This window comes from Gymnodraco acuticeps, unplaced genomic scaffold, assembly GCF_902827175.1.
Source record: "Gymnodraco acuticeps unplaced genomic scaffold, fGymAcu1.1, whole genome shotgun sequence".
NCBI lineage: Eukaryota > Metazoa > Chordata > Actinopteri > Perciformes > Bathydraconidae > Gymnodraco > Gymnodraco acuticeps.
In genome coordinates this window covers 686,166-703,092 of record NW_022990737.1, presented here as the reverse complement: position 1 = coordinate 703,092, position 16,927 = coordinate 686,166, and the positions used below count along the sequence as shown (strand labels likewise).

The 16,927-nt window shown below is 43.1% G+C and overlaps 1 protein-coding gene across 2 annotated transcripts; it reads right to left on the bottom strand.

Annotated features, from left to right (window-relative positions):
- Positions 1-812: 812 nt before the first annotated feature.
- Positions 813-3,498, bottom strand: LOC117556547. Of its 2 annotated transcripts, XM_034231903.1 has the most exons (6): positions 3,017-3,498; positions 2,568-2,791; positions 2,325-2,472; positions 2,113-2,222; positions 1,671-1,975; positions 813-1,019 (listed from the first exon to the last, which is right to left on the bottom strand). In XM_034231903.1, exons 1-6 carry the CDS (start codon positions 3,213-3,215, stop codon positions 935-937), a joined length of 1,071 nt encoding a protein of 356 aa, XP_034087794.1. In that variant the 5' UTR covers positions 3,216-3,498; the 3' UTR covers positions 813-934. The 2 variants fall into 2 exon arrangements, with proteins under 2 accessions (XP_034087794.1, XP_034087795.1); XM_034231904.1 differs by having other exon boundaries at positions 833-1,975.
- Positions 3,499-16,927: the final 13,429 nt, after the last annotated feature.

The window sequence follows — 16,927 nt, the reverse complement described above, 5'->3', positions numbered from 1 at the left end:
GTGGGACACTGAGGAAAAAAGTTAATTTCGAGCCCTGGCTCTGAGTAGAGACCCCCTCACCCCATACTCCTGCACCACCTCCCACAGTAACTCCCTGGGAACTCGGTCATACGCCTTCTCCAAGTCTACAAAACACATGTAGACCGGATAAGCGTACTCCCAGGCCCCCTCCAGGATCATTGCGAGAGTAAAAAGCTGATCCGTCGTTCCACGATCAGGACGGAATCCGCATTGTTCCTCCTCTGAGGTTCGACAATCGGCCTGACCCTCCTTTCAAGTACCTTAGAGTAAACTTTCCCGGGGAGGCTGAGTAGTGTGAGGCGTCTATAATTGGCACACACCCTCTGATCTGCCTTTTTGAAAAGGAGAACCACCAACCCAGTCTGCCACTCCTTCGGTACTGTTTCTGACTTCCACGCAACGTTGATGAGACGTGTCAACCATGACAGTCCCTCAACACCCAGAGCCTTCAGCATTTCTGGGCGGATCTCAACCACTCTCGGGGCTTTGCCACTGTGGAGTTGTTTGACTAACTCAGTGAGCCCAACCAGATCCAACAGGTAACGCTCCACCTTCCGCACAAGCTCCGGCTCCTTCCCCCCCAGAGAGGTGACGTTCCACGTCCCCAAAGCCAGCTTCTGTCGCCCGGGTCTGGTCCGTCGAGACCCATATGTGCGTTGAAGTCTCCCAGCAAGATTAAAGAGTCCCCTTCAGGAGCCCCATACAGAACTCTTTCCAGGGTCTCCAAGAAGGCTGTATACTCTGAACTGCTGTTTGGTGCATAAGCACACAACAGTCAGAGTTTCCCCCCCCCCCCATAACCCGCAGGCGTAGAGAGGTGACCCTCTCGTCCACTGGGGTAAACTCCAACAAAGAAGCACCTGCCCGGCACCTCACACCTTGAGAAACTCCGGAGAAGAATAGAGTCCAGCCCCTATCCAGAAGTAAGGTTCCAGAGCCGACGCTGTGCGTAGAGATGAGCCCAACCAGATACAACTGGTACACTGCAAAAACAGCCCCTCCAAAAAGAAGCAAAATATTCTTGAATCAAGTCAGATTTCCCTGTATCAAGCAAAAAAATCTGCTAGAATTCTTAAAACTAGAATTAAAATCTAGCTACTCAAAGACCGTAATGGGCCTTGAAACTAGACAAAAATGCTTATTACAAGCAATGATTCCTGCATTATTTAAGAAAGAATAACTTAAAATTAGTATTTTGGTCTTCTGGTTGAGGTGACTGTAAGAATGTATTTCTTAAATTAAAGATTTATAATTAGCAAAGAAAGCTTACAATAAGAATCATTGGCTTTAATTGACACACTATATAGTGACTTTGTCTTGAACTAAGAATGTATTTCTTAAATTAAGATTTATAATTAGCAAAGAAAGCTTACAATAAGAATCATTGGCTTTAATTGACACACTATATTAGTTACTTTGTCTTAAACTAAGAATGTTTATCTTAAATTAAGTATTGTTATATAAAACCTTTTTTATTTAAACAATTATTCTACTCTATGGAAGTGAAGTGTGGGGCACACAAACAAACCTTGATGAATGGGAAAACCATCCAATTGAAATTGCTCACAATGAATTTAGCAGCATCCTACAGTTACATAGGAAAACAACTAACAACGCCTGCAGAGCAGAATTAGGCACATTTCACTCACTCAATAAAGGCCTTCCACTCGCCTATTGCTTTTTTGTAGCTTTGGGTTGTGTCGCGTTCATGGATGACATCTTTGAGGATTTCTGTTTGGAAAACAGACAGCAGTGTGGATATGCACTTTGGGTAGGTAAGGTGCATGGCATAATAATAAGTCATTAGGTAGAGAAGTTCTTCATCAAACTGCTCTTTTTGAAAGGTGGTCAGAGGCGTGCTTCCTACGGCGATCATGCAGTTCTCCTCAGAGACCAGCACAACTGGACACGACAGGGACCGCTGGCGCAGGAACGTTTCTGGGTCTTCTGAAGTCTGGGTAAAAAAAAGTCAAGGTAGAAGATTAGAAGCGTCACAAGAAACAAACACCTTTACCTGAACAAGGATACAAGCATGAATAACTGCAACATACTATACAACAACAAAAAATACTTCAGTACAGTAAGTCTCACCGTCAAGATATGGAAGAGAGCCTCCCTGCTGGTGCCCAGCTTCCTTGGTGGCACAGTGTTTGATGGGAAGATAAGTGGCAGGGCTGTGAACACAGCTGTGGCATGCTCCACTGGTTTGACAGAAAAGGCACAATAAGGCAGTATGAATATCAGTTAATCATGATACGTCAAAATGAAACTTGGAAAAATCTATCTAAGTATTGAGACCTTACCTCCATTCAAGGTTTCAGGAGGCTTCATGGCTTTCTTCATCACACCATAAAACTGGACTTTGAGTAGAAAGTTTCCCCATCTGTCCTTCACCTCCAAGATGTAACGGGAGTTTTTGGGTTGAATGATTCTTTGCAGCTCATCCATGACCTGGAAGAAGCATTCAAATACAAATGGAAATGAAAATCATTTCATATAAATCATCTTCAAATGTGCACTTGTAAATGCTGAAAATCTTTACTTACATGATCCAATTCCCTGAAACATGGGTAAACCTCCAGAATCTTTGTCGGTTTGTCTTGCTCCTTTAGAACCTCAGAGGTAATGAATCGTCTTCTAGACTCAAACTCCAGGTTCATCAAATGAGCCACCGCAGCTTTATTTGGCCTCTTGGACTTGTACATTTCCTGGAGAGTCCTGTAGTGTCTTGCTTGGGTTTTCTGGCTGTCGAAAAGGTCAACGGAACCAGCTGAAGGCATAAAGAGTGGGGGGTGGGGAATTATTAGCTTTCCAAATTACAGTGGAGGAACATCTGAATTCACAGAATGTGTTAATTGATGCCTGTACTTCTGCTAAACACCTGCCCAAACTTACTTCACCAAGAGGAATAACAGACACAATTCTGATTTAAACAGACCAGAAAAATGCAGGTTTGTACTAAATGCATACTGATTGTATTTAATGAAATACATACATGCTTTGTCACTGCTATCCTGGTCTGGCACTGGGGGGGCAGGGATGCTTGCTCTAGCAGGGGGGCTGGCTGAAGAAGAGGTGCTCGCTCTAGCAGGGGGGCTTGCTGCAGGGGGGCTTGTTGCAGGGGACCGCTCCAGAATAATTGTTGATGCGCTGGAATCTCCATCGTAGTCATTTGTTGTAATATCTGCATCCATTTATTGATCTCTACGTTGTTTCTTTGAAGGAGGAACTTTGGACTTCCTTGGGCTTCTGACATTTGAGAGTCTCTTCTGGAGCTTTTTAGCAACATGCTCGTGGTGAAAACAAATTGTACACTTTAAAATGACAAAACAGACCCACACTTTTGCCATAAACTTCAAAATCAAGCCATTGTGATTAAAAACCCACTTACCCAGTCATTTTTTGATGATCTGTTTTTTATAATTGGATAATACTCTACCAATCTCTTTTCCATTTTCATGTGTGCTGGGGGGGGGGGGATATTTTACAAATCACTCCCCTTTTAAACTCTATTCTTGTTATTTTTAACAACTTTTTTGTTACTGTCATATATTATTTTATACCTATTTTTCATTTAATCTAATGTCTCATCAATAACTATAATGATCATATCAAGGCACGTGCCTTAACCTCACTGAGCTGAGGTTATTTGAGCCTCAGGAGAGAGCTCTCCACCTGGTTGTAGAAAAGCTCTTTAAATTCGTTAGCATAGCTAGCTAACCAGATGCTAATAACAAATCGCCACTGTGCTTACAACTAAAGACACAGCCACGCAAATACTGCGGCATGTGTACGGCTCCTTATGGGTATTGCAATATTTGAAGAGCTGGAGCGGCGTTCCGGTGCTCTCTCAGCACTCCTTTCAGACGAGACATATACCACGTGAAGACACGTTACGCTCGTGCTGTGTTCATCGAACCTGTCCTTAGCCAGGAAAAATAGGCACTCGCTTGTCAGTCGGACTGACTGACTTCAAACCCACCCCTATGGAAGCAAACAAGAGACAGAAGTATTTGAATTTTATTAGACACCGAATTTATAGCATTGAAAATAATTACTTTGAAAATCATGAATCTGAATTTGTTTTGCTCCGAATTTATCTATGTGAAATAAAAATGTAAAAATTCAAGTTAAAAAAATTCGAATGTTCAAATTCAGATCCTAAAAATTCAAGTGAAAAAAATTCGACGTCAAATATTTCGGTGTTTAAAATTCGATGTAAAAAAATTCGGTGTGTAAAATTCGACGTCAAAAATTGCGATGCAGCCTCATCCGGGCTACTCAGACAGGATAAGCAATCGAGCCCTAATGCAATCAAACCGACTTCTGGCCTATCAGAGCCAAGCGGCAAACCCCGGGACAGTGCGGTGAAGCCCAATGCTGCAAAGTGTAGGCGATGGATGCAGATGGGAGCAATTCCCGTAGACCCTTTGTTAAAATGTCCAACTTAACATCAGAAAATGAACATGTTTCTAGCCTGGATCTACAAAAACATATTCTGTATATAGTTAGATTCCCCCTTCATGACAACGGGACTGCTGCTCCTAGCTCCGTGATGCTACAGCGGCTCAGCTCATGAGGAGAACACTACTTGAACTCGGCAGTGTTTGTTGTGTTGGTTCCTGGTGGACTATTCGTCCTGCAAATATAGGATCTATCTGCGGTTGAAACAGACCGTCCATGAATGCAGTTTCTTCGGTAAGTCAACCCTGCGTACTTTATGTTATGTTACTGGTGTTTTTATTAAGCTAACGTTAATGAATGTTTAGAGTTGGGTTAGCATTTGAGCAATCGTAGCTCCATCTGTGCTAACGATGCTATGCGTAGCATCCAAGAGTGTAAAACATTAAGTGAGATGCTACTGTATACTAAAAGGCTTCTGTGCGAGGTTGCTAAAATAAGGTCATCCTTGTACGTTAGATAGTTAGTTTTCTATTTAGGTTACTGTATGCATTGTTAAGGTTCGTTTAAATTCGCTATGCTCTACTATAGCATAAAATAGACTAGCTATAGTCAACGTATTGTTGAAGAGAGGCTTAGTGTATATTAAATCAACCTCACAATGAAATATGTGTACCTTTTTAAAATATGAACGTCACATTTCAAGATGGTCCAGAAATAACGCTCCCTTAGATATTATAATATGGTTTGTTGAACTGGAGTTATTTATTGCAGCTAACCGCCTATCCGACGAACGACCCAAACATTGTTGTTTTTAATATTATTACCAATGCCTCTTTTAATTGTATTATCATCACACTTGAGAAACAGCCTCATCGTGGCTGTAGAACAGAACATGTAACTTAATGCCTGCATTTAAGGACGATGAATAGCGTAGTCAATGCTTTAGTGACAAGGACATGATTTGTTTAAATATTAGATGCAGTATGACGTTATCTGTGACTTCAGTGGAAATTAATCTTATCCATTGCATTGCATTTGTTCAATAGGTTTGTGTGTTACCCTTACGTGTGTGATGCATATGAATATGGCATATGAAAACAAATTAATTTGACTGACTCATGAAAACCTCATCCAAAGTAACAGTAAAATAAAAAGGACCTACACAATAATACTCAATCAAACTGATACAGTATAAGGACTGTGATATCCAGCCATTTCTTAAGTATAACAATAAGATTATGACCTGTTTTTAAAAGAAGATAAAAAGTAGTTTGCATGTAAAGAAGTCTGTAACCCATGCATGTAACTTTACATCTGTTTGTTCAAAGTGTCCTCAAGGTGATCCAGACAGGCTGGACCAGAGGAGGAGAGACAGACCTGGACCAGAGGAGGAGAGACAGATCTGGACCAGAGGAGGAGAGACAGACCTGGACCAGAGGAGGAGAGACAGATCTGGACCAGAGGAGGAGAGACAGATCTGGACTCCTAGCAGCAGAGAACTTCAGCACGGATTCCAAGGTACACCTTTTTCATGCTTTACAAAGAATGCATAAAGTAATGACTCCAATACACTGATATACATGCCATTAAACATGACTGAGTGAATACTAGATCACCTACACATCAGTGATGTGGAGTGGACTTTCTTAGCAAAAGGTTACATTTACATTTTACCAAGCAACATCACATAGTGAGAGCTGCGACCCTTTGTCTTTCAGTGAGACAACCGAACAGAGCAAGCTTCTACAGTTGCACTAAGTTTTGATAACAGTTAAATATTATTTTAATAATACATTTATTTCAATGTTGATGAATTTAGAACGGTTGATTCATAATCTGATTATCTTTGTAGTACACTGTTGGATTTAAAAAACACATTTAAATAAAAAAATCATTATATTTATGAACAAACAAACACACCTCTTTCTTAAATAACACACTTGCTCTGCAATAATATGTTTTTTGATATTTCTGTTAGGAAAGGACACGCCTGAGAGACAGGACTGCTTCACCATGTTCTCTTTCTCTGAGGGTCCAGAAGAACATCCAAGAGGGAAAGGAGAAGCTGATGTGATGAGATTTAAGAGCAGTACAGGACATTCACTAAGAGACACTTGTATTGTAACACAAAGACCTGCACACTGAATAGTTTTGTAGTCTAACAGGAACTTCATTTGTGTTGTTTTGTGTTTTACGTTGCACCTCAGAGACAGTGTGATTATTGTCAGGCCTATAAAGTTTGGCAAAAAAAAGTCAGCTGATCAAATGCATTTGCCTCACTTTATGAGCTTCACATCACTTGTGCCTTGTACCGCCGAGTTTGGAAAGTCATAAATAAATGGTGCCAATCTTCAGTCAGATGTGAATGTGTAATCTAACATTTTCAGTAAGAATAACGGACAAAAGGAGTACAAATACAATTTATTGAAATGTGAACTAAAAGTTATCAAGCATGAACCATCACCATTTTTTTTTTAAATAAAAACGAAATAATATACATAAGTTACACTCAATGTTAATCTGTTAATTGACAGGCTAGGCCTGTGCAGGTGGTAACAGCTATGCCCAGCATGGGCTAAGTTCTGTAGGTGGTGCAGGTCCTCCTCCATCAGGTCTGGTCCTCCTCCATCAGGTCTGCAGGGTCTTTCCCTGCGAGGAGGACTCCTCGCAGGGAAAGACCCTCAGCCCTCTCTGGCCAAAGCAACAGACAGGACGTTCATAAAGCTGAGGTCTCCCCCAAAGTCTCTAATCATCCATCCTGTGAATATGAGAGGGGAACAAATAGTGTAATAGATGCTTTGGACAATAAGAAATATAAAGTTAACTGTTGAGTTGCTCAGTTTTTTAGATTGACAGGGTTTAATAACACAAACAAAAGGAGAGAAATAAATTGTGTTGATTTTGTCTTTTGAATTGTTTGTCTGAAGTCAAGTAGCTAGAACTGTTACTTGTAGTTTGAATGATACAGTCTGGTTATAATGTGTGGAGAAGGCATCACAGGTAAGAACACCATTTGTTGTGTTCCATCCACAACAAATTGATGTGTGTGTATTTATTTATCTACTATTTCTTGAATCATTGCTGTCAGTCCAAAACAAGAGATTTTGTTTTGGTAACATTTAAAAAAAAAAAAAAAACTATCTCTTTTCCACTACACTATCTTGAATACTTTAGTTTTTACGTCACTACATTTATCTAACAGCTTTAACATTGTAAAGGTGTCACTTCGGACTCTGGGTAATTATGACAGCATGTCCTACTCAGAGCCCTAGAGTCTCTCGGGCTCTGGTCCTACTATTTTGAGAGTTTGAACAAACCAGACCTTCATCTATTAATGTAGAAAATAGTTGGCACATTACACCATTATGAAAGTAATAATTAGTTAGCTCATTGTTCAAATGAGCTCCAACTACAACAGTTAAGTCAACTCGTGCATCGGTAATAACAATAAATCAAATGATATAATATAATAGTATAACTTGTGTCTACTTTAAATACTCTAACAACACTTTCCTAATTATACTAGCATACTTTTACTAAAGTAACATTAACATGTTTAAATGCAGGGCTTTTGTAAGAGAGTATTTCGTATAGTGTAGCATGGTCTACTTGACTTATCTAACCGAAGTGATCGTTACGTTACTTTGCAAACCCCCCCCCCCCCCCCCACACACACCCACACACACACACACACACACACACACACACACACACACACAAAAGGACACGGTAACGTTGTGATTCACTTCAATTAATGATAACTACGGAGCTTGCTAACAGCAAGGCACAAGGCTACTTCACTCATTTAGCTAGCTAATGTAAGATACAAATGCTGTCGAGCCCTCACTGCTTGTAAGATAAAGAGCACAAACTGACTACTTACCCGAGCGGCGAGCCCCGCTGTTCTCCGTCATTTTTCTCCCGGGTTGTTGTGAACACATGACTGACAAAGCCGTGCTCTGATAGGCCAAGTCAGTTTGATTGCATTAGGGCTCGATTGCTTATCCTGTCTGAGTAGCCCGGATGATGCTGCATCGCAATTTTGGACATCCAATTTTATACACCGAATTTTTTGACATCGAATTTTTTGACGTCGAATTTTTGGGATCTGAATTTGAACATTCGAATTTTTTTCACTTGAATTTTTACATTTTTATTTCACATAGGTAAATTCGGAGCAAAAACATTCAGATACATGATTTTCAAAGTAATTATTTTCAATGCTATAAATTCGGTGTCTAATAAAATTCAAATACTTCTGTCTCTTGTTTGCTTCCATACACCCCTCCCTCCAAAACGAAAACTCTTCGGTTCTCCACGAATTACACAAGTCACCCAAATCAGCGTTAAAAAAGCGGGAGACGCCGAAAAGCGACTCATTTGCATCACTGCCCTTGGCTAAAAATAAATTAAATATTATTTAAGTGTGCAGGATTTGTTTCCTTAACATGTTACTGATATACACAGCGTTGTACTCATTTTAAATACACTTGCATAGACATAGAACTGACCTTTCCTTCGTCATTCACAACAAGCCAGATAGCCCGGCGCCTCAAGAAATTTGCAGGACCAGGAAACAGGTCTTTGATGTCATCCCTGGAGAGTGAATGTAGCAAGTCCTCTCCAATATTAGCAGCTGAAATTGATAATTTAGGGTTATTGCCAAGACACTCAGCTTATCACTGAATGTATTTGACCATGTGAACATTAGAAAGTTAACATTTAAATATAGCTCTTTTCAAAAACAGGTTGCAAAGTAGGCTACTTATAGTTTGATGATAAAGATGTACAGCATTAAACAAGTAACAATTACATTTATATATATATATATATATATATATATATATATAAACTATTAGTTTTTTTATCAACAATTAGTTTATTTTACTCAACATATTGTTCCATAATTTGTACATTGCAGCACTTCTTGGCAGTTTCCCCAATCACTGCCATATGAAATTGATCTCATGATTCAAATTCCTTGTTTATACAATTATATTACCATTAGTGATTTGCTTTAAATTATTTAATTAAAAAATAAACTAATTTATTTTTATTTGAAATAAGGTAATTTGTTTGCTGCAATAAAAGGTTATAAATAGTCAATTGTAACACAAATGTGTAAAGGTTTGCTTGTCTGAGGTTTCGTTAGCTAGAAAGACCCTGTGTCATCTATATTAAAATGGCACTTTTTTTCGCCATAAAAAATGTCCAAGCACCTGAAGACAAAGCAAGGCCTTATCCTCATGCTAGAACGTTAATATCTTCTTGCACCAACATAAGAGAAGTATAAAAAAGTATAGATTTTACTTTATTTTAAAATGACAGCACATTTATCTTAGTAAGCTAACGTTAGCCCTTAAGAAAACCCAATTTGCTTAGTTACGTAAATCAAAATCAAATCAAGTTTTATTTATATAGTGTAGTGTAGTGTTGTTACGATACCAACATTTTGGTTTCGATACCGATACCAAGTCAAGAATTGCGATCCCGATTATTTTTCGATACTTTTCTAAAAAAAAGGGAAACAGTCTTAAATGTAATTATTGTGCTTTATTTCACACCAGAACCATAACCATAACACAAACGTTTAAACATGAGAACAATAAACAAAATAAATGACAAGAATTCGTATTAAATAAAATTAAGCATCATCTTAAACTACTTTTTTGTTTTATAAAATATCATTTAAAAAATATTTTATTAACATGTACAGTAATATAAATAATTATTGACAAAATGTATATTGCAGATGTTAGCCATATTAGACAGTTATCATTGCCATTAATTGCCTCGTCAAACTACGAAAACGTTCGTTTGTCACAAAATAAATTACACTTGTTTGACTCAGATTTGAGGGCATGGGCTGAGCATGATGTAATTATGTTATCTATCACATTCGCTAACCTGTCTGTCTTTAAATTATTTAAACAGCTCTGGATTCCGGTCGGCGGGTGCTTAGCCAAGTTTGATGTGTTGGCTCCCTTGGTTTGCAGGGATCTAAAACATTTCTCACATACAGGCCCTGTGGTGTCCGTAGGCTTGCCCTCACTGTCAGAGATATAGCTCAAATACTTCCAAATTTCGCTTCTGGCGTCTTTTTTGTCAACAAGCCGAGGCGCAGCGGCAGTTGCACTCCCACTTGCAGCCATGCTTCTAGTTTTCTCACATGCTCTGGCAGCTAGAGCGTGGCCGCGTGCACGAGAGAGGGGAGGGACTTAGAACGTGCTTGAGAGGGGCGGGACTGCAGGCACGGCTGCAGCGCAGGGAGTGGAAGCAGAGCGCTGAACACACACGGCTCTTATTAAAACGGCGCTTTCTCACCGGAGTACTTTTCCCCGTCATTCTTAAAGTACCGATACTAATGAAACAGAGGAATCGTACCGTTTTTAACGGCAGGGTATCGTGGTACCTTTCAAGTATCGGTACACCGTGCAACACTAGTGTAGTGCCGTGAAAAGAGAGTCGGAGGCAGTGTATTAAGAATGGAGTTCCAATCTTTATTATCCATTAATATCAGAGAGGTTAACACATGAGCTGCTCTGCCTGATGAGCTAGCAGGAATGGCAGCTAAAGCTACAGGTGTTCCCCACTAAAGGGTCCGTGACAGGGGTCGAGGCCGGGGGGGCGGCCCCGTCGCGGAGGTCGAGCCAGCACCACCGGCTGGTCCAAGTCCAGGTGAGCAGCCTTCACCCGGTCCACCGAGACGTGCTCGGCCTTGCCACCCAGGTCGACCACCAGGTGCTTGTCCCCGTGCTCCAAGACCCATCGTAAGGGGGCTGCAGGGGGCCTCTGTGCGCATCGTGCCGGATGAACACGTGCCCCGCCGAGCGGAGCTCTGCGGGAACCTGGGACACCTGAGTACCGTGCTGAGTAGTAGGGATCGGAGAAAAGGCCTCAGCGGCGAGACCATTTGGTGTGGCCCTCGAGGTAATTTATAAACACACGCAAAAAAGAAAAAAATTAAAGAAATCTAGACCGCAAAATAATTAAACAAGTGAGTGCCTGTTTTTCCTGGCCAAGTTCAGGGTCCTTGAACACAACACAAGCCTAACATGTCATCACGTGGTATCTCTGACAGGGGTGTAGTTCTGACGGGGAGCACCAGAACGCAGCTCCGCTCCGGCACTTCAGAAATTGCAGTACCCATAAGGAGCCGTAAACATGCTGCAGTTTTTGCGTGGCTGTGTCTTAGTTGTAAGCCCAGTGGCGATCTGCTCATCTGTCAAACTGATCATACAGACAATAACTTTGTTGTTATTAGCATCTGGTTAGCTCGCTATGCTAACGACTATAAGAAGCTTTTTCTACAACCAGTGAGGTAAATGCACATCTTTATATGATCATTATAGTTATAAAAAAATAAGAGAATAAAGTAAACAGGTATAAAATACTATATGACAGTAAAACAAAGTTGTTACAGTTTGAAAGGAGAGTGATTTGTAAAATATCCATAAAGAAAAAGAAAATCTGTTTACAGTTCTGTTTCATATGGGTGTTGAGAGATGTATCCATAGATCTCCTAATGTTGCTCTCAAAGTGCACCAGATTGATGCTTTTAACTTCAACATTTAAAAACAAATCTTCCCGGGGGAGCTACCCCGGCCCCCCCTAGAGGAGATTAGGTCCCCCCCCCACTTAAATCATGTTCACATGGACAGGAAACTAAATACATTTTCACACATCTTGTGTCCATATCTTTCTGTTTGGGTGGTCATGCCACACCGTGCACGTGCATGCATGCGTGAGTCATGGCAAGATATCTGGATTGAGAGGTTGCTTTTTCTTTGTACAGCATGAAAGAAAGGCCAAATGAATGGGCTGTGATTTTAGTTTTTTTAAGCAGAGGTCAATAATTTGTACGGCCCTCGGAGGATGTTGGAAACATTGAAATGGCCCTTGAGAGGAAAAAGGTTCCCCACCCCTGCCGTAGACCATCTCAGCCGTAGAGCACTGCAGGTCTTCTTTAGGCGCAGTCCTCAGGCCCAGCATCACCCAGGGCAGCTTGTCGACCCAATTCCCGTCCGTAAGGCCGGCTTTGAGGGCCGCCTTCATGGAGCGATGGAAGCGCTCGCAGAGGCCGTTAGCCTGAGGGTGGTAAGCGGTAGTCCTGTGCAGCTTAACCCCCAAACCGCCTGCCACAGCGTTCCAGAGTTCGGACGTAAACTGAGAGCCCCTGTCTGAGGAAATGTCCGACGGGGTGCCAAAACGACACACCCACGTTGCAATGAAGGCCCGGGCAACGTCCGCGGCCGACGTCGAAACGAGCGGGACCGCCTCCGGCCAACGGGTCGTCCTGTCCACCATGGTGAGGAGGTAGGAAAAGCCCTGAGAGGAGGGCAATGGACCAATCAGGTCGATGTTGACGTGGTCAAACCTCCTCTCAGGCACTAGGAAACGCTCCAAAGGGGCCTTCGTGTGGCGGTGCGCCTTCGTGTGGCGGTGCGCCTTCGTGTGGCGGTGCGCCTTCGTGTGGCGGTGCGCCTTCGTGTGGCGGTGCGCCTTAGCGCGCTGACAAGCCATGCACTCACCAGCCCAAGTCCTCACGTCCTTTTTCAGCCCATGCCAGACGAACTTCACGGCCACCAAGCGCACCGAAGGCTTAACGCCGGGGTTTGACAGTCCGTGCACTGCCTCGAACACAGAGCGCCTCCAGCTGGCGGGAACGACTGGCCGCGACAGGCCTGTGGAGACGTCACACAGGAGGGTAACGCCCGCGTCGCCGAACACCACGTCCTCCAAGCACAGCCCCGTGCCCTCCACCTTCAGAGCCTGGACGCCGGGGTCTGTGACCTGGTCCGCCGCCATGCGAGTATAGTCCAGGCCCAACTGGACGGCTCCGATGACGACTCTGGAGAGGCAATCTGCAACCAGGTTCAACTTACCAGCCACGTGCTTAATGTCTGTGGTGAACTCAGAGATGTAGGAAAGCTGCCGCTGCTGACGTGCCGACCAAGGCTCTGCCACTTTAGACATGGCGAAAGTGAGTGGCTTGTGGTCGACAAACGCCGTAAACTCCCGGCCTTCCAGCATGAAACGGAAGTGCCGCACGGCCAAATAAAGACCCAGGAGCTCACGGTCAAAAGCGCTGTACCTGCGTTCTCTGGGCGTCAGCTGTCGGCTGAAAAAGGCGAGCTGCTGCCAAGCGCCCTCCACCCACTGCTCGTGCACCGCGCCGACCGCGTAGTCCGACGCGTCCGTGGTGACGGAGATGGGAGCCGTAGATGATGGGTGTACCAGCCAAGCCGCCTGAGCCAACGCGGTCTTGACCTCAGCAAAAGCGACGTCCGCCTCTGCCGTCCAGTCAATCGCCTGGACGGGGGTCTTGCCGTCAATCGCGGTCCGTGCCCACCCCGGATGACGTCTTCACTCGACGCTGGAACTACGCTCCATTGAGCGCCCGTGTCACACAGAAACAGGCTCCCCGAAACGCTGTTGCTGACGAAGAGGAGCCTGCACGTGCCGCCGATGCTCAGGGCCACTACTGAGCGCCGGCCCCTCCGTTTCCCGGGGGTTTGTAGCTGCACGGAGCGATGCATTTATTTGCCATTGTCCCGAAACGTGCGTGGTAAAAGCACTCTCCGGTGTCTCTACGCCGGCTCGATACAGCCGTGTCCTGCCTCCGCCACGCTTTCTTGACTGCAGATGGGCCGCTGAGCGTCGCGGCTAACGTCTCTGCACCGGGCTGTTGTGTAGCCAGGAAAAAACGATCCGCTTCCTCAGCCAAGGCACGGGGCTCCGTGACAGGCGTGTTGGCCGGCGCCGTCTGGACCCGGGGAGGCAAGTGACGCAGGAAAATCTCCGTGAATAAAATCCGGAGATCTTCCCCCCCTAGCAGATTTAGCATGTTCTCCATTAGCTGGGATGGCTTGCTGTCTCCTAGGCCTTGAATATCAAGTATCTGGCGGGCCCTCTCCTTAGCAGATAAGCTAAATGTCTTAAGGAGAAGGGCCTTACTCGCCTCATATTTGCCATGGTGTGGGGGGGGGGCTGCGATAAATCCCACCAACCTGGACGACGTGGAGCTCCCCAGCGCTGCTACCACATGGTAGTATTTCAGGTCCCCGTCACGGACCTGTCGGCAGGCGAAGTGTGCCTCCACATGTGCGAACCATGTCTCCGCGTCGTGCTCCCAGTATTGGTAGGATACTTTATTTTCCAAAACACAGCAAAAAATGGTCAATAACTAATCTCAGGATGAGATGACAAAAATTGAGAACAAAATGATAATCGCTCACGTGGTGAGGAACAAAACTTTTCTAGAGCACAAAAGAGCATAGACCTGACCAAGGCAAAAGACAAGGAGCATAGACCTGACCTGACAATTTCAGAGGCGTTTTTGTAGAAATACTACGTCCCAAGTTTTGGACCAACGTAGTTATTACACGTTTTTTTGTGAGACTGGGTTCTCCATAGGATTTTGGAAAATAGCTCAAAATAAGGTCAGTGGAAAACGAACCTGTTAGATAAATGCACGTTTTGTTCAGTCGGATAATATCCACATGTCTACCCTACTTTTATAATTTTCGAATCATAAATCTAATCGATAGAAGATAGATCGCGTCACTGCACCACTCTCACCGCCGTTAGAAAGTAGCAAGCAACTGAAGCAAGTGCAATTATGGAGGGTGGAGATTTGGAGTATTTAATCAACACATCCTCACTCCCAGGTCGGCCTATGTTGACGTTATGTCAAGTCCCCTGTCGGCTTTTTCCAACGCAAGGGGGGGGCCTTAGCGTCCATTTTCAACGCAAGGGGGGGGCCCTTAGCGTCCATTTTCAGCTTTCCGGGATGTCCATATGCTTCTATGGACGCTCATGGAAGCACGGCGTTCGTTTGTGTAGACTGCCCTTAAAGGCAATGTGAGCGTCCATTCTCATTGGATAACGGAGAATTGTACACCCGGAAGTAAGTATTCCCCTTACTGTCGATTGATTTTACAGTGATATCTGCACTACTCATCGACTAAAAAAACACCAGATTATCCTTGTTAATTACACAACATTGATTGGTTTAAATTGTGTGCAATGCTTTTGTATTTTTCCCCTTCGATTCGGAGAAACAAATGTTTTTTCGGAGTAAAGGATGGCAGAAGACACTACACTACCCAGAATCCCCAGCTATCGTTTGGACTACACCATGTGCTCTGTTTGACAAACCCCGTGATAGTCCTCAAGCTCTGTGATTGGAGAGTGTGCTCCGAGGGTTACGCCGAGCCTCGAACAGCACTTGAAATGGGATGGAACCACGCAGACTGTCCAAAACTGGATTTGAGAATTGTACACCCGGAAGTAAGTATTCCCCTTACTGTCGATTGATTTTACAGTGATATCTGCACTACTCATCGACTAAAAAACACCAGATTATCCTTGTTAATTACACAACATTGATTGGTTTAAATTGTGTGCAATGCTTTTGTATTTTTCCCCTTCGATTCGGAGAAACAAATGTTTTTTCGGAGTAAAGGATGGCAGAAGACACTACACTACCCAGAATCCCCAGCTATCGTTTGGACTACACCATGTGCTCTGTTTGACAAACCCCGTGATAGTCCTCAAGCTCTGTGATTGGAGAGTGTGCTCCGAGGGTTACGCCGAGCCTCGAACAGCACTTGAAATGGGATGGAACCACGCAGACTGTCCAAAACTGGATTTGAACGGGTCCACCGCGTCCCCCCTCCCCCACCCTGTCCCCAGAACTACAAATGTTGGCTATTCTGTTTCGCAACATGTTCTGTATCTATGGCACGTCTCTACTGGGAGTTGTAGTTTTAAAAGACGTTTTCGTATTTCCCATAATAAGAAGTTGCCAGTATTAAACTGTGTACATCCCTGGAGGTTTAGGGGATAGGAAACACTCACATTTAAAACATATAATTAATAAATGGGTGAAAATTGCTTGTGCCCATAATGGGCAGCATTAATATATATATACACACATGCCAGCTAAGGTCAGAAGAGCTTTATTTAACAGCTGGTCTTATGTTTGTGACCCCTGTTGTTAATTGATAACATTACATTAATTGATAAGCCTGAAACATGCACTTGTTAAGGTTCAGAGGCACATTTTGCAAATATGGCAGTATAGCCATCGATCAGCTTAAGATAAGATATACTTTATTGATCTCAAGTTGGAACATTTGCGTTACATCAGCATGTGTAACAGTTAAATATGCAGTGGTGTTTATTTGTAAATCATTTAGTATAATCACACAAATTCTGTGTTTTATATTCAACAATTCTGTGTTCTTTATTTATTGATTGTTCAATACCTGACAAGGTCGGAGATGAAATATCTACATACATCTTATAAGAGTATAATACATTATGTATAATATCAGTTAAAATAAGTGCTTCAACATAGTTAACATTGCTGGAGGTACGCACAAATATTGATAGATGTCTTGTAATGCACTATTGAGGAACCTGCGACCCAAGTTTTTCATTCAATGCATAACTACACCATAGTTGTGTAGGCCTATATGATATGTCAATAAACCTT

Bases quoted from the DNA above. Each gene is read 5' to 3' on its own strand.
- LOC117556547 (XM_034231903.1), bottom strand. From the start codon at position 3,215: ATGGATGCAGATATTACAACAAATGACTACGATGGAGATTCCAGCGCA. The intron at 1,976-2,112 runs GTGAGACTTACT...TTTTTTACCCAG, and splicing joins CTCTCTTCCATATCTTGACG to ACTTCAGAAGACCCAGAAAC. The intron at 1,020-1,670 runs GTGAGTGAAATG...TTCTTTTTGGAG, and splicing joins GAGTGGAAGGCCTTTATTGA to GGGCTGTTTTTGCAGTGTAC.